This window comes from Cyclopterus lumpus, chromosome 1 (genome assembly GCF_009769545.1).
Source record: "Cyclopterus lumpus isolate fCycLum1 chromosome 1, fCycLum1.pri, whole genome shotgun sequence".
Classification (NCBI taxonomy): Eukaryota; Metazoa; Chordata; class Actinopteri; order Perciformes; family Cyclopteridae; genus Cyclopterus; species Cyclopterus lumpus.
The window spans coordinates 21321060-21344252 of NC_046966.1; the positions used below are offsets into that span (position 1 = coordinate 21321060).

The window sequence follows — 23193 nt, forward strand, 5'->3', positions numbered from 1 at the left end:
GAAGAAGGTTCTTTTTTTATAAAAAAAAATTAAAATAATCTCACTTCACATTTCACATTGTTCGCTTGTTCATTTAGGAACCATTGTTCTGGAGGAGAATGGGCTCGTGTGATGGAGAAGTTGAGGGAATAGATGGGCGCATTAGTGAGAGGGAGAGATGGATGAGTGTGTCTGAGAGGGAGAGAGAGGGGGGGGAGGAAGGGAGGGAGGGAGGGAGGGAGGGAGAGGATAAATGAGAGAGCAGCGCTGGCTCAGCCTCAGCTTCTTACTGCCAGGGGAAGGAAGGAGTCCAGGAAACGCACCCACAGATCAGGGGACCTCACCAGCGGCGCCCCGCAGCATCTCCTGCAGCCCGAGCCGAGCCCTGGATGGTTGGACCCGACGCGTCCTCGCGTGGAGACATCTGGAGCGGCTCCAGGATTTATCCTCTAACCTGTGGCCCCGTGCGCAAGACTTTCAGCAGTGGGACGATCCCGGCGGTGGATTCTAAAAGACTGAACGCTCTCGACCGGGCGTGACCACAAACGTTTTACAACCATGTCGTGTACGCGTGCGCGTGTTTTTTTGTTTTTTTTTAATAGCATGACTGCCGCCAAGAGTTTGGACTGCGTGTGAGAACCAGCCAAGAGTTTGTGTGTTTTTGGTTGCCCGTGTGTGTGTGTGTGTGTGTGTGTGTGTGTGTGTGTGCGTGTGCGTGCGTGTAGTGTGGATGCGCGTGCGTCAGGATGAGTGTTCCCATGTTAAAGATCGGCGCGGTGCTCAGCACCATGGCGATGGTGACAAACTGGATGTCCCAGACTCTGCCATCGCTGGTCGGACTCAATGGAACCGTCATTTCCTCTGAGGGCACACACGAGCGGATCGTCAGTGTATGTATCCTGTATGCACGCACACGCACACGCACACACACACACACACACACTACAGACAAATCACATTGAATAAGATGTGCTTCTTTTTTTTCTCGTTCTCCAGAAGTTCATCCTTCACATTGTTTCTGAATATTTAGGAGTCAGTCAGTTTGAATTGGGAGGTATTTGTGTGTCGACCAGCTGCTTTAAGTTATCTTGTGTTCTCTGAATGTGCACTCGCTCCAGCTCTCTGCACATGTAATTGCATCGGGTCTCTAATGTGACATTCTCTGGAAAACAACCAGACTATATCTGCTACCGCTTGGTGGAAAATCGACACATCGGAAACGTTGAGCAGCAGATAGTTGATCTGTTTGTTGGTGCAGAGAATAGAGCAAAGGTGGAGAAGAAAGAAGAAAGAAAAGATGCTGAGGGGAACAGATTGAGAACATTTAAAAAACGAAAAGTGTGTTGCCAATATGAAGAATAAATAGCACTAATAAGGACATAAATGAATAAATAATCTTCTCTTGTTTATGTGAGTCATAACGAACACATGTACAGTATGCACCAACTACACACACACACACACACACACACACACACACACACACACACACACACACACACATACACAGTGTAATAGGATGGCTCTCTCCCTGACTTCCTGGGGTGATATTTCTCCCAGGGAAGGCTGACTCACCCGTGGGACAGCCAGCAATTTGTTGCCTTAGCAACACCCTGACATGTAGACGCTGGACCAATGGACGTATACAGGTCCCCTCACTCTGTATATAAACCATGTGTGTGTGTGTGTGTGTGTGTGTGCACACGCGCTCTTGGCTTTGCATGATTTAGCTTTCTGGCTCGAGAGGCACCTCACAGCTGCTATGTGGCGGCACTTTGCAAGTTCAGCAAAGTGCATGCAGTCTCATGCAAGTAGACGCCTACACACAAAGACACACACACACACCCTCAGAACAACACACACACACACACACACAGAGGAGCTGGCTGGCTTGTTGCTACTTCAGGCTACGTATGGGAATGACTATACAGTATGTATATAAATACACACATGATATAGTGCATACACTGCATAGTAAGGAGTATATTTATCTGGTTCCCAACTCTTTCATAGACGCCACCCATCATGTTCAAAACGAGGTGCTGTTTACCACTTTTGATTATTAACAAAGTGGATATTGTGACACTATGTTTTTCATGCAATTTAATTTGTTTTAGTTGGTTTGGCCAAGTTCATGCATTACTTTTAGCTCACTACAGTATTGCAATCGTTAATCCATTACGCTACGCTCATTATTTTAACCATGTATCCATTACTTTGATGCATTTGAACCATTTACCCATTCCTTGTATGTATTTCAACCGTGTATCCATTATTTTTATGTATTTTAACCTTAACCCTGATAGGACCGCGAGCACCACCTAGGTTCAAATGAAAGTTGTTTGCGGCCCTCTAGGTCCTGGAGGGCCGCAAACAACTTTCAGTTACAATATAGCTTCCCACCACTTGGTGGCGGTAATGCGTCAATCAGTTGTTTCACAAGCTCCAATAGGCAGAAGAAGACACTCAGCCAGTCGCTAGCCTGTAGCGAAAGTTATGGAGAAGTATTAAAAAATGAATAAATTAAAACGAAAGTGGTAATAAAACCCCCCAAAAGTCTAAATGTACAATCCCGACAGAGGTGACGAGGCAGAGCCAGAGCCCAGTGTGTGTAGCGTGTGTGTACTCTGAGCTCACGCTACACACACACTGAAGCTTTAAAGCTAAAGCGGCGTCTCAAGACCGGACATCAGCGCTCGTGGGAAAGCCGGTCGACTCTGCCTGACTGCCGACGTTACCGCGACAACACGCTCCCGTTGGTACATGCTGCACAACATCAGGAGAATACGTCCTCTTCTCACTCGGAAGGCGACACGGGTTCTGGTCCAGGTTCTGGTCCAGGTTCTGGTCATTTCACGCCTAGACTACTGTAACTCCCTCCTGGCAGGTCTACCTGCTAAGGCCCTCCGACCTCTGCAGCTCATCCAGAATGCAGCAGCTCGACTGGTCTTCAACCTAAATTCACCCACACTGGTTACCGGTGGCTGCCCTCCTACACCCAGGACACGGTCTAACCTTACACCCAGGACATGGTCTAACCTTACACCCAGGACACGGTCTAACCTTACACCCAGGACATGGTCTAACCTTACACCCAGGACACGGTCTAACCTTACACCCAGGACACGGTCTAACCTTACACCCAGGACATGGTCTAACCTTACACCCAGGACACGGTCTAACCTTACATCCAGGACACGGTCTAACCTTACACCCAGGACACGGTCTAACCTTACACCCAGGACATGGTCTAACCTTACACCCAGGACACGGTCTAACCTTACACCCAGGACATGGTCTAACCTTACACCCAGGACACGGTCTAACCTTACACCCAGGACATGGTCTAACCTTACACCCAGGACATGGTCTAACCTCACACCCAGGACATGGTCTAACCTCACACCCAGGACACGGTCTAACCTTACACCCAGGACACGGTCTAACTTTATACCCAGGACATGGTCTAACCTTACACCCAGGACATGGTCTAACCTTACACCCAGGACACGGTCTAACTGTACACCCAGGACATGGTCTAACCTCACACCCAGGACATGGTCTAACCTTATACCCAGGACATGGTCTAACCTTACACCCAGGACATGGTCTAACCTCACACCCAGGACATGGTCTAACCTTACACCCAGGACATGGTCTAACCTTACACCCAGGACATGGTCTAACCTCACATCCAGGACATGGTCTAACCTTACATCCAGGACATGGTCTAACCTTATACACAGGACATGGTCTAACCTTACACCCAGGACATGGTCTAACCTCACATCCAGGACATGGTCTAACCTTACATCCAGGACATGGTCTAACCTCACACCCAGGACATGGTCTAACCTTACACCCAGGACATGGTCTAACCTTACACCCAGGACATGGTCTAACCTTAAATCCAGGACACGGTCTAACCTTACATCCAGGACACGGTCTAACCTTACACCAAGGACATGGTCTAACCTTACACCCAGGACATGGTCTAACCTTACATCCAGGACACGGTCTAACCTTACATCCAGGACACGGTCTAACCTTACACCAAGGACATGGTCTAACCTTACACCCAGGACATGGTCTAACCTTACATCCAGGACACGGTCTAACCTTACATCCAGGACACGGTCTAACCTTATACCCAGGACATGGTCTAACCTTACACCCAGGACATGGTCTAACCTCACACCCAGGACATGGTCTAACCTTATACCCAGGACATGGACTAACCTTACACCCAGGACATGGTCTAACCTTACATCCAGGACATGGTCTAACCTTACACCCAGGACATGGTCTAACCTTACACACAGGACATGGTCTAACCTTACACCCAGGACATGGTCTAACCTTACATGAGAACATGGTCTAACCTCACACCCAGGACATGGTCTAACCTTACACCCAGGACATGGTCTAACCTTATACCCAGGACATGGTCTAACCTTACACCCAGGACATGGTCTAACCTCACATCCAGGACATGGTCTAACCTTATACCCAGGACATGGTCTAACCTTACACCCAGGACATGGTCTAACCTCACATCCAGGACATGGTCTAACCTTACATGAGGACATGGTCTAACCTCACACCCAGGACATGGTCTAACCTCACATCCAGGACATGGTCTAACCTTACATGAGGACGTGGTCTAACCTCACACCCAGGACATGGTCTAACCTTATACCCAGGACATGGTCTAACCTTACACCCAGGACATGGTCTAACCTCACATCCAGGACATGGTCTAACCTCACACCCAGGACATGGTCTAACCTTACATCCAGGACATGGTCTAAACTCACATCCAGGACATGCTCTAAACTTATACCCAGGACATGGTCTAACCTTATACCCAGGACATGGTCTAACCTCATACCCAGGACATGGTCTAAACTTACATCCAGGACATGGTCTAAACTCAAATCCAGGACATGCTCTAACCTTACACCCAGGACATGGTCTAATCTTACACCCAGGACATGCTCTAACCTTACACCCAGGACATGGTCTAACCTTACACCCAGGACATGGTCTAACCTTATACCCCAGCCCGTTCTCTCCGCTCGGCATCTTCCAATCGACTTGTGACGCTAATCACTCGACAAAATCCAGACTGTTTGCTGTGCTGGCTCCTCGGTGGTGGAACGAGCTCCCCACTGACATCAGGACAGCAGAAAGTCCTTATACCTTGTCTTGTTGTATGCGCAGGTTTACATACACATGATAAACAAATGTGTCATGTTTTTGCTCGTCAACTGTAAGTGGATTTGATTTAGTTAGTAAATACAAATCAAACAGAGAGGGCAATCAATTAGTTAAACCAATACGGTGTTACTATTGGAATGGGCCCCTGGGCCGCTTTGGGGCCCAGAGGTCAAAAAGGTTAAGAACCCTTTGATCTATACGGCCGCTACTAAAACCTTAAATAAGGTGGCAGCTGTCACCAGGAAGCTGAACGTCTCCTACTTGCTGTTTGCTGTATTGTCTTTGTTTTATTTCCGGTAAATATCACAACGTAAAACGTGTGTTTTGTGTTTTAAAACTTCGCCTGCTGGTCTGTTCTCGAGCTCACAGCTGATTTGTTGACATGAGGTAAACGTGCCGCTTGTTGTTGGGACGCGGGCGTCTCCGCATTTAATTTGAAATCAATGCGACCGGGCTCGTGCTGCTTTTAGTTTCCATTCATTGTTTTTGTGTTTAAACTATTTGAATATGTTGGAGTTTAGCGCGTTTGTTGTCGGTCTTATCGGGATCCGAGTACTGTTTGATGAAAAGATGCCGACGTCGAGATTACACTTTGTTTGAGCATCGCGTATTGTCCAAGCTCTGCCTCCGTCTGTTGAATCCTTGTTGGTATTTCTCTCTATTTGCACCGATCGCAATCGGCTGAACCGCCCGAGTAGATTTTGATCATCTTTCCCTTGTGTGAAATGTGCCCTTAGGTGCCGTATGTCCTCCTCTGTTTAATTACATCGAGCAGGAGGCACAAGCGATGCTTACATTCCCATCACATCCACGTCCTCCTGTTTGAACCCCCTGCCACCGTCAGCTCTATTGTAAATGGGACTTCAAGGTTACCACACCAAACCCAGCTGATTGATTTATCAGACGTTTCCCTCCCGGCCTCCTCCTCCTCCTCCCCCTCCCGTACCTTCTCAATCCTCCCAGCATCCTCCTCTGTGCCTTCTTTGTCGTGGTTTGTAGGGCATCCTCTCAGACAGATTACTGTGACAGGCTGCTGTGCGTCAGGTTGAGCTCACACTGTTCCTAAATGTTAACGCTGCTGTAAGTAGGTCAAACCGAGGACCTCATTTAATGGCTCGTGAATTGGGTCCAACGTTTGGACCTCAGGGAACATTTGCTCAGTCCTATCCTAATGAGGTCCCAAATATCATATGCATGATTATATAACAACACAGGTAGTGTGTTGGAGCTGTTGAGGAATGCATGTGTCTTGAAGTGTACTGCAGCTTTGAAAAATCACATCAGCAAACGCACGTCGTTGTCATTAAAAAATTAGAAAATTTCAATATCAGTGTTTTTATAGAAGTGAAATATTTTACAGTGAGAACTGACTTCAGAAGGTCGATTTTAGTGGTCAAAAAACTAGATTTATAACATTTAAATAACGAGCTGTAAACACAACACTGCCGTCTCATCACTTTTTAAGTTGATATTGCAAATCGTCTCATGCAGACACCAAAATCCAATTAACACCTTAACATTGGACATGAATAATGAATCGAGCCCGGCTGGAATCCATCTAAACCCTGCTGTCAGTCATGTGATCTAAGTAGGAATTTCTAGAATGTTTCATCTCTCAAGTTTTGGCCGCGGTTTCGATCAAAATTTCAATTGATTATTAAAGTTTTTTGAATTTATAAACCTTTTTTTTTTTTTAAATCGCGCCACTTAAAATGAAGCGCAGCCTAAATCACACCGCATCAATACAGATGAATGATTAGTCAAAGATTTCAATGCTTCACAGCTTCTACAACGCTATGGTAACAAATTTAATAAAGTTTTCAATTGATATTCAAATCCGTGCCTTTATACGCTAAACAAAGTTACAAAAATGGAACCGTTTTTGTTTTTGCTCACATTTTTCACCAGTTAAAATAAAAAGATCTTAGACCTATTTTTTTTTTCTGAACACAAGAGACTTTCTTTCTCTCAAAAAGGGAGCACACGATAGTTCCTCCATCAGTGAGTGAGCGCCGCTCCATCCACCTGACAGGTGTGGCATATCAAGCTGCTGATTGAACCGCACGATTATTACACGTTTTCTGTATTTTCATCTTTTTACGAAAGACATTTATCAGCTGCCTCAAAACCATGTGAGGCGATTTGTGTTGCGACACAAAAACCTGCACGTTCCACAGTGACCTTTCGTGACCCCTCTGGGATAACCCTGCTGTTTAGTCAGCGTCTTGATGTGCCACGCCCGTCAGATGGATGTTCTGCTCTTGGCAGAGGAGAAGCGCTCACAGATTTAAACACATTTCTGCACCGCGTTTTAAAGGCGAATGAGTATTTTGCGTGCGGCAGAAAAAGTCTGAGATCTTTTATCTCAACTCGTGAAGCTCCTTTCATGTCTTACCTTTCTCAACAAAAGCCCGGGACATGTGCACCGCAGTGTACCCGTTCTCCAGAGGGAAGTCAAAGGAAACTCAATGAAACGCTCAGACGTTACAACGATTTACCTCCGACAGATCGAAATCTGTTCTTCTTTTTTTATGTTTTATGTTCAGATCTCTGGGATCTCTGGGGAGCTGGTGACTTTGTTGCCAGTTCCTGGACATTTGATTTAGACACAGCTGTCTGTGGCGCGGACAAGTACAATAAAAGACAAAGAGCATGCACTCTCCTTATTTTTACATGAATGGACACTGAAACCCACAATATGCTTCCAGTGAAGAGCTCCTGAACTCCTGCTCTGATTTACCAGTAAGGCAGAAAATAGACAAAGACGTTTGTCAAACAACAGCCTGAATACCACGCCGAGATGCTGAGCAAATGTGTGAAAAGAAGCACAAAAGAAGCTGCTTCAGTTATATGACTCATTGGGTCTTTTTTCACACAAAAAAAACCAGATCAACAACAAAACAACAACCTGCAAACAAAAAGAAATCGGAAATGTAACCAACTTCAAGGTCCTTGAATTAAATAGAAATAAAAAAAGTCACTTCAAACAAGACAGCATACATAACTCACTGCATTATCAATGTTAATTGGTATTTCTGTTACATTATCACATTCATATGGAAACGCAGAGCACATGCAGAGCACATGCCCCCTATATTGCTGTGTGTAGCCCTACGCCGGTGCTGTAGGGACGTGATTCAGAGCAACTTGCCACTGATCGTGGAGCTGCTGGGGTTTGCACTCCGGTCGAAGCACATTTGAGTGAATCGACTGGTTTTTTTTGTTGGTCCCTGAACGGACACATTTTAGATTTCACAGATCAGACCCAGTTAGAGGTCTAGCTGGGGATAAAAATGGGATTTAGAAAAGCTTGGCAATCCTATTACACCAGGTGTGTATGTTAAACAGGGAAATGCTCACTCAGTTAATCAAATTAGGTATACAGGATGTCAAAAATGTCAAGTCGATTTTATTTATAGAGCCCAATATCACACATTTTGCAAATCCCAGAGGCAGTGGTGACTTCACGCTCCTTGTTTTGCCCGAATAAATAGACAACCGCTCAAAAGATATTTCATTTGAATTTTATTACTGATTTTGGGTCAATCATCACATCTTAGAAGCTGGAATCAGGGACTTTTTGCCCTTTTTCGCTTTCCCCATTATTCGCTTACCAAGATACCTCACAATTTCTACATATATATTCATTGACTTATTGTTCTAGCAGTATAAGACAGTATGAAATATCACAGGAAAAAGGCCTGAAAGGTCAGACGTGGTTCCTGGAGGGTAATCTATTGTTCACAAGTAAAACTCAGACTGAAAACGCATTCACAATAGTGTGTGTTATGATTCAATGGAAAATAACATTAATAAAATGTGAGCTTTTGACAATAAATAAACAAATAAATCCCTTCGTCTAAATTGCTTGGCTGACCTTCTCCTCCTGCAGTGATGTCGTTAACGCCGAGCTTGCTTGTGTTGCAGGGTCTGTACCCGGGCTCGGAGGAGGGCTGGCAGGTGTACAGCACAGCTTCGGATCCGGACGGCAGGTGTGTTTGCACGGTGGTCGCCCCGGCACGAAACCTCTGCAAACGAGACCCTCGGAGTCGACAGCTGCGCCTGCTGACTGAACAGGTGTGTGTGTGTGTGTGTGTGTGTGTGTGTGTGTGTGCACGTGCGTATCTGTGTGTGCATCCTTGCATGTTTCATTGCGATGCCGCACAGGGGAAAGGCAGCATACTGGAATGAAGTATTCACTGGACTCCCTCTTTTGTTTTGACACTTGCAGAAACACACATGAACAGACAGGTTTTCACTGACAGATGTAGCCCCCCCCCCCCCCCCTCCCCCACCCCCATCTATCCATCCTCTGAAGACTCCTAGTCACTCAACATGCACACAAAAAAAACCCGGGTTTAAACTGACAGATCTACACTACAAGGTGCAGCTTTATGAATGTTTATGAGCTCGTGTGTGTTTACGCGAGGATATTGCATCCGGCTGCGTCAGCACTTTTCTCCCGATGCATTATGTGCGTCCTCGGGAGAGAGAAAAGAAAAGAAAAAAAAAAGTGATTTGTGACAGAAGCCGATGAATTATTGAGCGCCATAAGGCCGGCGAACATTTCCCAAAAGCATGCTCCACTGCCAGGCTCACACGTCGGGATAACGTGCATCCTGTGTTCCTCGCTAAAGTAAAAGGGCCCTCCAACGATAATGACATCACGAGGGGTTATTTTTCACCCACTGCTGATGTTGCACCCTCTGCTCACCTCACGCATAAAGAGTAATACAACACTATCTGAAATAACTTCCCTTGCCCTCCTCCCTCTGTTCCTGTTGGGAGGCGTCTGTATTTATGAATCTTAATTAGCTCAGCGTGTCTCTGGAAGTGACACCTCCATCCTGCTGTGAGTGTGAATGTGTGTGCGTGTGTGTGTGTGCGTGTGTGTGTGTGTGTGTGTGTGTGTGTGTGTGCGTGCGTGTGTGCTCCTGGAAGGGTTTACACGTGTTTTTGCTCAAAAATTTCCACCCTGGCATGTGTTATACTGGCAGATGTGAGTGTTTTTTTGTGTTTGTTTGCATACATCTGTGGCATTTTTACAATTGCTTAGCTTTTTTTCATTTTTTCTTTTCATTAAAAATGTAACGAGATCTGAACTATCCGTTAATGAGAAGGAGCGTGGGAGTGTTTGTGTCTCCAGAGCAGACGAGGCGAGGACCTCATGCGTTAGATGGATCCGATGATGAAGCTCCTTCAAAGAGGAACGTGTCCGTCTGCCTTCACGTCCGTGAGCCCCGAACGCAGAATGCACGCGACCCAAAGACACGTTTGTCCCTTTTTTGAGTCATCTGTTCGTGAGATTTCTGCCGCCTCCCTCTTTTTGAAACTGAGATGGAAGGAGTTTTTTTTTTTCCTCCCCTGTAGTGCTCACGGCTTTAAGATATCATCACAATTCAGTCGTAATGCGTCTATTCCACGATCAGATCACCGGGAAATTGAGCTCTCTTGGGGAGCACAATTACTAACTTTAATGACTTTCCTTGGTGCATTAACTTTTCCTCATAAGGTGGACATTTTCAGTTCATGCTGAATTTCCAGTTCAATGTATTGATAACGTCGCGGATTCCTTGAATTTTAATCTATCTCCATTGTCGGGTCAATGCTAAGACGGTAAACATTTGACCTGATAAAAGATCAGCGTGTCAGCATGAAGCTGAAAGCCGAGCTGAACTACAGTGATGACTCACTGATGACTCTGAATCTGGTTGATTAGATAATGAAGTCAATATTGTCGCACTGACACATCAAGCTTATTTATTTAAATATACACAAACAGACAGTGCTGTTAACATTAATTATGAGACATCCAAAGACCTGTAATGAACGCACATGTCGAGAACAACCAAAATAAGCAGAGATGTCAATACAACCACATCATCACAGTGTCCCAGGAACTTTAAGTATTTAACTTTAACTATTTGCACGTGCGGTATCATGCGTATGGAAAAAAAATTGAACTTTTTGGCAGTTTATATAAATATTTCGCCAAATCGACACACGGCCATATTGAACGACAACAGGTGTTAGGAGACAAATAACAGTAGTGGCAGTAATCAAACAGCAGCCGACACCAATCGAAAGCATTTCAGGCGATGCAGGGGGCTCATAATGATCACTCATCGTATCAACCGTGTGCGTGTGTGCGTGTGTGTGTGTGTGTGTGTGTGTGTGTGTGTGTGTGTGTGTGTGTGTGTGTGTGTGTGTGTGTCAGGTCCAGAATGTGAGTCAGTCCATGGAGGTGGTAGACCTGCGGACATCCAGAGACCTGCAGTATGTCCGAGACTCTGAGCCCCTGCTGAGAGGAGTGGATGGACGTTTACAGACTTACGTCGCCAACCCCCGCACTCTGACGACCAAGGGCCTGCAGGTAAACACACACACACACACACAGGCAGACATCCAGACACACACACACACACACACACACAGTGTAAGACAGTCGCTGTAGGGAACACATAACCTTTGGTGTGAAAACATTGATTTCACGCATGCCAAGCTGAGCTTTTCTGCATGCACGCGAGCATCTTTCATCGAGGGGGGGGGGGGGGGGGGGGGGGGGGGTTGTCTTAAAGCTGTCAATTCACGGGCTTCATGTCCGCCGCGCAAACGTGTCACACGGCCTTGAACAGAAGGCGCCAGCAAAGCTGCAGCGTCACTGCACACATTAAGACCTCGAGCTGTCCCAAAAAAGAAAGAAAGAAAGAAAGAATCTGTCTGGAATGAAATCTCACATTTTAATATCGCCGATGACATTTTACTTCATATTTAGACACAAAAAGCACGAGGGAGTGAATGCAAAGCGCACAATTATCTTTCAGTCTGGCGTCAGTGTTTGAAATGAGCAGGACAGAAGACAAGAAGGCTGAACATGTCTGCCTTTTATTGAGGGAAATCTAAATGTGTTGTACCTCTTAAATTTGGAGTATTAATCTCATCAGTGTGTGTTTCCTGCCTTGATGCCGCTTGGCAGGCGTCTGTGCCAACTAAAAAATAAATAAAATAAAAAATTACAAAAAACAGCAGGCAAGTGGCAGATTATCTCCAGAGCTTCAGAGAGTGAAAGGCTGTGGATCTGAGGAATGAGAAGCGGATGATCCCGAACAGTTAAATCAGCCGTGACATTGCTGGTTTAATGTGCTGGTGGCAGCTGACGACTCCTAATGACTGAACTAAAAGGTACTAAAACCCTGCAACCTGTCTTCGCTCGCAGGTAACTTCCCCAAGTAGGTACACGTTGTGCCGCACAATGAGCTCAATGATGCGCTCGGGTAGGCGTCGGCGCTTTGAATCGAATCGGAACTCGTTCACGCTGCATAAAGTTCAATGAACGGACACGAGGTGTTATTGACTTGTTCAGTAAGTAGTGAGCGTTTCTGTCCTTTTAATGCAGTGTTAAACGGTTTTAATGATATATTTGGGGACATTTTATTGGGAAAGTTATAGCTGAGGGGATTGACACCGCTCTCGTATCTGTATGGTAAATATGAAGCTCCAGCCGGCAGCTCCTCTTAGCATGAGGACTGTAAACAACTAGTCCAAAATTTAATAAAAGTTGCCTTGAAGATAACTGATATTAAACATGTTTGTTTAATCTGTACAAATGTCTTTTTTACTGGTACTTGTCCGGGAGCAGCAACTTCCCGCAGTCTCCGTTTAGTTTCATATTAATAGCTCATTAATCCGACATTATACGTAATGTGACATGTGGTTGGCCCAATATGGCCGCCCCCAAACCCATACAGCCTGTGGCATCGTTTTAAGGGTACTGGTATTGGTAGTAGTATCATTATAGAATAATATATCAAGTAGTTAAAGGCATGATATGCTATATGAACCGGACACAGGCTCCATAACGGGTCTGCAAACAAACAAACAAACAAACAAACATGCACAACCCCGGACTTCCCCAAATATGAACAGTTCTGCCTCCCCATAAATCCATTCTGCCGAGCATCTTTTGCCGAGCATCTTCTTAATACATTGCAAGGCTCAGGGGTCTGTTTTTAAGTTTTTATGCAGTTTGTGTTTGTGTGTGTGTGTGTGTGTGTGTGTGTGTGTGTGTGTGTGTGTGTGTGCGTGCACACGCTTGTTGCTCCTTGGGGGATTTCACAGTCATAAGCTTTTGCCTTTGCACTGAGAGGCAGAACTGGTGAATATTTATGCCATGTGCAGCTAGTAAGTTTATCAATAACTAAACAGTATTTTTATCCCTCGGGGTGAAGGAAACAAGGGGGAGGGAGGACAGGAGGTCAAACAGAGAGATAAAGAGGGGCTCTTAGAAGGAGGGCTTCAGAGACACGGGGGAGAAAAGCGGAGGAAAAGAAGAAATGGAGACGGCTTATTGCTTATTACCATTTTTTCCCAGAGGGAGGGAGGGATGAGAGGACTGAGCAAAGGGGAGTAAGTGGGGAGGTAAAGGTTAGGTAGAGAGAAGGGGGGGGGGGCGGGGGGGAGGATAAAAGAGTGAGACCGGAGGGGAGAGATTAGAGAGATGAAGGAGGAGGACACATGGCAGTGTGGGGGGTGGGGGGTAGGTAAAGTGTTTACTAGTTAACGAGCCGTGACATTTTCCAGCTATTTTGCAGAGATTGATTTTAATGCACATTAATGCATTTTAAATGATATGCAAATGATGACGTCAATACCAATCAGTCGGGATGAAGTGGCCACATTTAAGGTCAGCCAAGTGTTCACAGGATTCTCACACTGTTCTTTTCTTTTTTACGACATGTGGAAATTGATCTGGGGGGAAGTGGAATAATCGCCCTGATTTGAAGATAGGGGAGGGAGTCGACTCACAAAGCGTTTGACGGACAGCCGAGTCTGCTTCCTGGATGTGTTGAGCCGCTCTGACGAGACGATAAGGTTTTTTTTGTTTTTTTTGTCTTTGTCTTTTCACACTTCTTTTAATCCTTCATATCAAAATCCAACGCCTCTCTTCATACTCAGCAAACCGGCTTCCGGAGGGTGAAAAGACTTCAAAGTGTCGAGACTGAAAAAAAAAAGAAAAGGGGGGGGTATTTTAGGAAAATGTGTAATTTTTTGTGAGTCGTGTGTCGGGGCGTTTAATGCATACACTGAATATTAATCTGTCTGTGAGTTGATTGCAGAAATAAAAGAAAGTTCTTTTTTAAATCCACACTGGCTCAAATGTAGCCAGACGATGTCTTCAGTCGTAGAAAAAAAAAGAAGAAAAAAAAGCAGATTTTTAACGGTTCTTGGGAGGCCAAAAGAAATGCAAATAAGTTGCTCATCTTCCCCGCTTCCATGCTGCTTATCTGGGTCGCGGTGCCAGCGAACTGGAAGCCCCGGCTTACTTTTCCTTCATCCACATCTTCCTACCTCCTCCTGTGGGATTGTAAAGGCGTTCTCGAGGCCAGATGGGATGTGTCGTCCCTCCGGCGTTTCTCGGGGGCGCTTTCCATTTCGCTCACTTGGCTCCCTCGCCTCCATCACTCGAGTCTCTCCCTCGCGTCAGAAGAAAGGGTCCAAAATCAATTAGGTTGTTCCTTTCGGTTTTCAATGTGAGACTCAAACGCAGGAAAGGAAATACTCGCCCGTTCCATGTTTAAGTCTAACTTTTAGTCTAACTTTAAGTCTCAGTCAGCGTATTCCCAACAGGTGGTGACCTGTCCTCGCTGAAAACACACTCCCCCTCGGCTGGATCCTGACATTGGGTGTGGGAACCCTTCTTTTAATTAAAGGTGTTTTTTTTTTTTTTAAAGTACCTCATGTCTGCTGCTCCAGTACTGATTAGAGATCCGTTGAATGCTCAGTGTGCGATGGATTATCATCAATACAAAACACAGTAAGTAAGGCTCAGGCTGATATTATAGGACAATAATAACAGTGGCGATGTGGCTGAAAAACACTGTAAGTCCGTATATATTTTTCCTGAATGAGCCAACGTGCAAAATAAGAAAAAGAGAATGTGAACAAGATGAGCTGTAGAAGAAAAAAGAGCCAACGTTGAGGAAGAGAACTTTTATGATTCATTCATCATTCAGAATACACACTCGACTAATCCTTTTTTTTTTTACCAGATGAATAATGAATAACAGAGGTGCAGCTGGTGCTTTTATTCCTGTTTCCACAAGTAATTTGCCTCATCTACAGCATTTAAATCATGCAGGGACATTAATTGTAGAGCAATGCTGTTTCCACAAAAAGAGCATTTCCCTCTTACTGAATACACACAATGAACGTGTGTTGCTTTCAGGTAAAAAAACAACAACAGCAACAACAAAACAACAACAACAAATGTCCACATAGAAAGATACCGTTGGTCGTGTGGAAGCTTCCTCACTCGATCCATCTTTTGAGTCGCAGGCTGCAGGATGGAGGAGCGAGGACAGGAAGCCTAATTAGCTGACACCAATGTGCACCCTGAGTGCTCTCCATGAAGGCCCACTCAGAGGGCACCCTGACCCAGACGCATCGACCATGTGAAGGAAGGAGCAGCGCCTCCACTGCCTTAGACAAAAGACTAAAGAAGAGTCATGTTAGTGCATGGAGAATCCATCTTCCCTCTTATCTGATCTCCCATCCCCGTCTTTAAATGCACCCACAGGAGTTAAAGGGCCAGATGTCTCAGCTGCGGCCCCTTCTGTCAGTGGTGGAGCAGTACAGATTGGACCTGCAGACGCTGGCCACCCTGCGACTGGAGCTCCTCAACCTGTCCATCATCCTGGCGGCCATCCAGGAAGAGGTCGGAGCGTACGACTACGAGGAGCTGCAGCAGAGGGTTCTGCTGCTGGAGACGAGGCTCCACAGCTGCATGAACAAGCTGGGTACGGGAACGCTCTGATTACACGTGAGGCACGCCACATGTCGGGGGCGTTTTAAGGCGGTTTAATAGATATATTATATTTCTTTACAGTGCATCCTTTTGGCACACATCTATTTCACCTGAATAGACTTCATTTAGTTTTTGGTGAATTTTAAACAAGCTGGCCAGGTGACCTTGACAAGGCGACGTCACTCCAATCCAGAAGAATATGAGCACACAATTTGTTACTTCGCTTTCCACAATTGTCACTTTATGTGCAAATATAAAATTCATTTTACGATTGAGCCCGTTATGTGTCCGTCCTTTTTGTGAACAGGTTGCGGTCGTCTGACCGCAGTTAGTACCCCAATCACCGTGAGAGCCTCGGGGTCCCGCTTTGGCTCCTGGATGACCGACGCGATGATTCCCAGCTCCGACAGCAGGGTAGGTGCACAGTGTGTGTGTGTGTGTGTGTGTGTGTGTATGTTTGTTGTGTGCACGTGACAAGTGAAGTAGTTGTGAATGTGGTCAGAAGGTAGTTAAGCTCGATATTTTCCTTCATGCCTTTTACTGCCTTTCTGCCTCCTTTCCAACATGACTCCCGAGTGCACTTTGTCCACACACACACACACACACACACGCACACACACACGCACACACACACGCACACACGCACACACACACACACACATACACACACACACACACACAGTCGGGCGCATATTAAGCTAGTTGTCAAGGCGACTGTCTCCCAGTTGCCAGGTGTGATTTATATCGCCATGGTGACCCTTGCCTGTTCCCCATTAGAGCCTCTCCCTGGTGATGAGAAGGAGCTGTACGCAGCAGCAGTCTCCCAGTTATTGCCTCCCGTTTCCCAGTCACCAGTGTGACTGTCACAGTTATGGGTCGGGCCTCCTTCCCGGTCCCGGTGTCCGTTTGCGTACTTGTCTCATAGATGGGAAGCTGTTTCTCTCTCTCTGTGTGTGTTGCTGCCATTAAATGGTCGTTCTGGATTTGTATTATAAACAAGATGGGGAAACTAAAAAGCTGTAATCTGCTGAAATCTCTTTCATCCGGCTTTTCTTTGATCGTGAGGGATCCCCGTGGAGCTCTCTCGTCAACACACTTCTTATGTTTACATTGAGCGTTTCTTATCAAAACGCATATGGTGTTTTCATTGTTCCTTAACATGCGTCTAAGATGCATCTCTTATTATCTCTTAACAAATACAGAGCCGATCTTTTATTTTGGATATCGCATTTAAAGATGGCGCCCCCCCCCCCCCCCCCCCCCCCCCCCCCCCCCCCCCCCCCCCCCCCCCCTTTCCTTCTTATGAAAGTACAGGAACCAAAGAAGTCTCTGCAATGAAAGGATTGCATCAATTTCCCAATAAAAGCCATTTCCCTCTGAAGAAACACAAACACATTTCCACACAGTGTTTTCTGTGAAAGATTCTAACGAGTAGGTGCAGCTTTTGATATTTCATATAAGGTCATGATTGCAATACCGCCTTCACACTATACTATACGAGCGACTCAGCGACTACAGAATAATTTTCAATTGAAGCCGGTGACATTAAGCTACAAAATAAGGAATTACCGTTTTTGTTTTATTATATATATTATTGTTTTGTTTTTTTAAATCTTATTTGACAGTAAAGTTAAAAAAATGAAAACGTAAAAAATCTATCAGTGAATTTCCCGGCGGGACAACCTGCATCTTATCAGTTAAAGCACACACACTGTAAGTCATTCTCATACACCCTTTTGGTATCCATGACTACAGTATCTGCACAGGGTCCCAGTTTGGCATTTATGAATTCTTCATTAGCTCAACAGTGTGTGACATGTGTGCACGCATTGTACTACACACACACACACACACGCACACACGCGCACACGCGCATGCACACACCTGTCGCTGTCTTTGAGAACAGCTGCCGAGGTGCCTGCTGAAAGTGTGAGAGAGAGAGAGGTGAAGAGGTGTAAAGCAAGAACTGGAGACAGTAAAACGAAAGAGTGGGTGGACAGAAAGAGAAAGAAACAAGGAGAGTGTGTGGGGCGTGTGTGTGGGGGAGGGGGGAGGGCGTGTGTGTGTGTGTGTGTGTGTGTGTGTGTGTGTGTGTGTGTGTGTGGTGGTGGTGATCAAAAGAGCAGCAGTCGGGACAGGCAGGCAGGAAGGTATGAAAGAAGCTCGGGAGGCGACGGCGAAGACAAACAACAGAGGGGAAGATATGTGAAGACATGAAGTAAACATTAAAGTTGTTTTTGTTGCCGTAATCTTTCTTCCTCTCCACACTAACCATAAATCGATCCTCTCCCCCCCCCCCCCCCCCACCCCCCGAGCGTAACTCCACAGGAGGAAATAAGAGCCAGCACCATGCAGTCCTGTTTAACTATGTTTACGACAAGTTCGACTGGAGGAGGCGTGAGGCGCGCCGTCAGTCGAGAATCGCAACGCCACGCGTGACCATTAGAAAACCTCCCTTCTTCTTGTACTTTTGAGTTTAACGTGTGTTTTTCTTTCTTCTTCATTTGCCATTCATTCCGTTTGCTTGACGCGCTCGGTCTGTGCAAGTCGCTGTGACCTACATAGACGCGCTGGTTTCAGTGTTACTAAATAATCTAGCAGGATTGGCTCATTTGCATACGATTAGCCAACGAGGGAAGTTGCAATTGTTTTTATGGAGTGTAGAGAGAGAAAGGCGAAACTACCGGTGAACCCGAGTTCGATGCAAAGTGTAAGCGATTCATATGTTAAAACGCAAACGCTGACCAGAACTAAAAGGCCAACCGATGTGTCGCGTCCACGCTTTTTCTTTGTTCTGGACACAACTGAAACCTGGACCTGAGGGGGCAGAACACACAACGCGGGGGTGCAATGGTAGCGATCTCAACACTAAAGTGTGAGGCACGGAACGAGAGCTGTGGGTTTTCACAGACTAAATCTGAACCTATCCTCCCAGGCGGGTACGACGGGAGTGGAGGCCGACTGGGAAGTGGAGGCCGACTGGGAGAAAAAACGCTGCAAATAATCTGTAAAAAAAAAAAAAACCTGAGGTGTGAATTCAATAACAAGAAAACCGCAAAAAAAAATAAATACAATGATAAAAAACACACCTCCCCCTGTTAACCTTTTCTAGATCGCGCACGTTGGTTGTGTAATCAGCGTCTGGGGCTTGTTGATGTGGAGCATGTGGAGCATGTGGAGCGTTCAAACGGGAGACGATTACAGCTGCCAGGAGACAAAGGGACACCAGATCCTTTTGAAAAGGGAATTAAAACAGAGACGGCTTCGTCAGATTAGCTGCTGAAGCGGGGAAGAAATGGCTGGAACGGTTGGAGCATTTAGAGGAGGGAATGTTGGTGGTTGAGAGCGAGAGAGAGAGAGAGAGAGAGAGGTGTTTGATTGTCATTGCAAACCTCAAGTCAAGTGTCATTTAAACACTGTTGTCGAAGGCCCTTTAGAGTGACTGCAATCAGTCGCCGTTTTACTGGTACGAATCATAATTCTATGAGAATTCTACTGTAATTTAAAAAAAATCGGTGCCGTCATGCACTGCAGGAGAGATTCATCTTTTCTTTGACACCCAACAGACAGGGTCCCTTTTTTTTTCCCCCATCCGGTCCGTCTCCTCTGCCCTCCCGCTTTTCTCTGTTTGCAGAGAGAATAACAAGCATCTTTTTTTCATTTTTTTTCACCAACAACGCTCTTCTCTTCCTGCCAGAGCACTCTGCTCTTTTCTTTCATCCGTTTCACCTTCCCGTCCCTCTTTGGGTAATTAATCCACCAATGTTACCCGCCCACCGCCCACCCCCCCTTCCACCACCCCCTCTTCGTGCTCTCTCATTCTCTGTCAGTTTGCTCCTCCAGGGATCTCTGATGGTTATGGACGATGAAGGAGAGGACCATCGAGCACATTTTATTAGCTGATTTGTAGCTAATTCATTTGAACTCCGTGTGGGTTGGAAAGTGTTTTTCCGACCGACTCGCTTTAACAGATTTGGACTTGATGGCCACAGACACACACACACACACACACACACGTGATATCCTGCTGAAAAGAGTGAGGCTGAAGCTGCGTGGCATCCTCAGCAGTGAAATGCAGTGTAGTGATCAACAGAGCTCCTTTTGGATGCTCATTACAGTGAAACATAACCTACATATTTACGCTTTGATGTCCATATTTTCATCGAGGGCGACACTGTCTTGCGTAGCGGCTTTGGATGGGGTTGCTGAATTTCCACAAATATAATAAAGAGTAATACAGACACGCTCGTAATACCATAAAATCCCAGGACCATAGAATATATAGAATAGAATAGAGCTAATGCTGAGCTCTTTCGTTTTAGAAGTATTGCTGCAGGTCGGGTTCACTTCCGGATATGCCCACGCTTAGACTAACTCTTTTTGCTTGTGTTTTTGGTTGATAAAAAAACCTCTGAACTCATTGAATATCCCTCTCACTCTCAGTGCAGCCACATGCACACACCTCTTTAGCATGTGGAGAAATCAAAAGCCAGACAGACCTGCTGTGCCTCGTCGCGGTTGCTAAGCCATGATTAGAAAACCGGTGGTCGGTCAGTTAAATGGTTTGCCGTCACCGATTCCATTGGTTTGAGGTGGGCTGTTTAAGTACCAGCCACCATGTCATTATCTAATCAAGTTGCTAGTGAGCATGGCAGGTGAACAATATGGATTTATGTAAAATGAACAGAGCTACAGGGCCAGAGGTAAACCGGTTCCTTCCTCCTCCTTCAGGTGTGGTCGATGGACGGCTACTATAAGGGCCGGCGCGTGCTGGAGTACAGAACCATGGGGGACTTCACAAAGGGGCAGAACTTTGTGCAGCATCTGTTGCCCCATCCCTGGGCAGGAACCGGCCACGTGGTCTACAACGGGTCGCTCTACTACAACAAACACCAGAGCAACATCCTGGTAGGAGAGCGGCTGGAATGGAAACGCGGGGGAGAAGTGAACCGTTTGCAAAAAGATGAGCAGAGTGAGAGATGCATGCGTCTTTCTCTTTCCAGATCCAGTACCACTTCCGCTCTCGCAGCGTGCTGCTGCAGCGCAGCCTGAGTGGAGCCGGGTACAACAACACCTTCCCCTACAGCTGGGGGGGGTCCTCTGACATCGACCTCATGGCTGACGAGATGGGGCTCTGGGCCGTCTACACCTCCATCCCGAACGCAGGAAACATTATGGTAACGGTCTCTTGTGATAAACAAACCCAAAATAATAAGCATTAAGAACATGGAGATAATATTTTCACGCTATCTGAAAAAGAGACATTTAATGCAGTGATGCGTTTGTTCCAGTCTGGACTTTGCTTTACCTTCCAAAAGTCGTAAACTCCCACGTTTTTTAAAAAATCCATTAAAACAGCCGAGGCAGATTGCTGCGTTGAATAATGTAATGTATCATAATGAACTCCAAGTTCAATGTTGTTTTACATAACATGATTTTTATGAACTGCATAAGCCTCTTCTTTTTCCAAGCCTGTGCTTATACCCTGTGTGTGTATGTGTGTGTTTTACCTGTCTAGTGGGGACAAGAGTCTGATTACACAGTCACATTGTGGGGACTTACCTACCTTTTGGGGACAAATTGTATCGGGGGGGGAGGGGATACCATAATGTAGAGCATTACATTTTAGGGTTAGAATTAGGTTAGAGTCATTGTTAAGGTAAATCTCCAGGAAATTAATCTTAGTCAATGTAATGTCCCCGAAAGTCATGAAAACACGATTGTGTGTGTAAGGAACCTCCACTTCAGGTACAACAGGCTTTTCCATCGTTGGGTGATTGAAAAGAAAACACAAAGAATCAGTCGATATTTAAGTCCCATTTATGTCATGATTTATTCACAAGGCCTTTTTGCATTTCGTCACATTGATTGATACACAAAAAAACACTTTCTCCAACGTCTCCTTTGGATGTAGCTCAGTAATTAGGCACAGCAGGTCTGTCAAGCTTTGCAAGCCTGATCACGTAAACATTAATGATAATAAACATTTCGGGCATATGTGTCGATACAGGTATATCTACAGCGAGCTAATATGGGCAGATGTATTGGCCTTTTCTTGATATTTAAGAAAATATTGTACATAAGTACAGCATGTGATTAAGTACTTATTCAGTTCAACAAACGTGGGGTTATAAAAATAGGAAAACTACGCAGACAGTTTTTGGTTTTTTTTCGATCTCCGTGACCGTCAGTCGCTCTGCGTTCGCAGGTGAGTCGCCTGGACTCTCGCTCGCTGGAGGTCCTCCGGAGCTGGGACACGGGGTTTCCGAAGCGCAGCGCAGGGGAGGCCTTCATGATCTGCGGCACCCTCTACGTCACCAACTCCCACCTGGCCGGGGCCAAAGTACACTTCGCCTACCACACCAACTCCTCCACGTACGAGTACACCGACGTGCCCTTCCACAACCAGTACTCCCACATCAGCATGATGGACTACAACCCCCGCGAGAGAGCGCTGTACACCTGGAACAACGGACACCAGGTGCTCTACAACGTCACACTGTTTCACGTCATCAGGAGCGACGGATAGATCGCCGCGTAGCAAATGTTTAAAAAAAAAAGAGAGAGAGCGAGGCAATGTGTCATTACAGGATACTGCAACTTACAACGCACACGCACACATATACACACACGCACGCACGCACAACCGCCATTCAAGTCACCAAGAACATGATTGCTTTCTGTGTTTGAATTTGAATGACTTGAAGACTGCGACTAAACACAAAACTCAGTTGTGGACCTCATGACTAAAGGTCACAATCGAGAGTCTTCATCACAGCGAAGAGGGAAATTAACTGCTTCCGCCACAGAAACGCTGGCAGGAAGAAAATCAGACACTTTGTGCTCATCCATATTCTGTTGCGTTTCATTCCCAAGTCGTGTCTCGAGAATTGATTTTCGGAAGTTGAGGTCGTCTCGTCCCAAATATTAAAAAAAATAAAAATAAATGCGACCGGAATTTCGACTCGTCTCTCCGACGAAAGGACCCCGATGGAGATGTTCTGGGTTTGTGATGTGATCGTGGACGTGTTCAGTCAGCATGGTTGTTCATTCAATAAACATTACTGTCAAAACTGTCGACTGTCTTCTCTGTTTTGGAGCAGAGAGAAAGGCTTTTTTTTTTTACCTTGTTTTTTTTTTTTTATATTTAATTTGTCCTGTTGAATATGACCTGCAAAGACCCCACCAGG

The 23193-nt window shown here is 45.8% G+C and overlaps 1 protein-coding gene across 1 annotated transcript; it reads left to right on the forward strand.

Moving 5' to 3' along the window:
• Positions 1-259: 259 nt before the first annotated feature.
• On the forward strand, positions 260-23076 carry LOC117733383 (noelin-2-like). The gene is made up of 8 exons (XM_034537000.1): positions 260-869; positions 9127-9276; positions 11417-11572; positions 15776-15995; positions 16311-16417; positions 20735-20911; positions 21007-21180; positions 22212-23076. The coding sequence occupies exons 1-8, from the start codon at positions 726-728 to the stop codon at positions 22530-22532; spliced, it is 1449 nt and encodes a 482-aa protein (XP_034392891.1). The 5' UTR covers positions 260-725; the 3' UTR covers positions 22533-23076.
• Positions 23077-23193: the final 117 nt, after the last annotated feature.

What these genes read in the sequence shown, in the direction of transcription:
- LOC117733383 (XM_034537000.1), top strand. Translation starts at nt 726, where the DNA reads ATGAGTGTTCCCATGTTAAAGATCGGCGCGGTGCTCAGCACCATGGCG. An exon ending in CACACGAGCGGATCGTCAGT is followed by an intron (nt 870 to 9,126) that starts GTATGTATCCTG and finishes CTTGTGTTGCAG; the next exon opens with GGTCTGTACCCGGGCTCGGA. An exon ending in AACACCAGAGCAACATCCTG is followed by an intron (nt 20,912 to 21,006) that starts GTAGGAGAGCGG and finishes TTCTCTTTCCAG; the next exon opens with ATCCAGTACCACTTCCGCTC.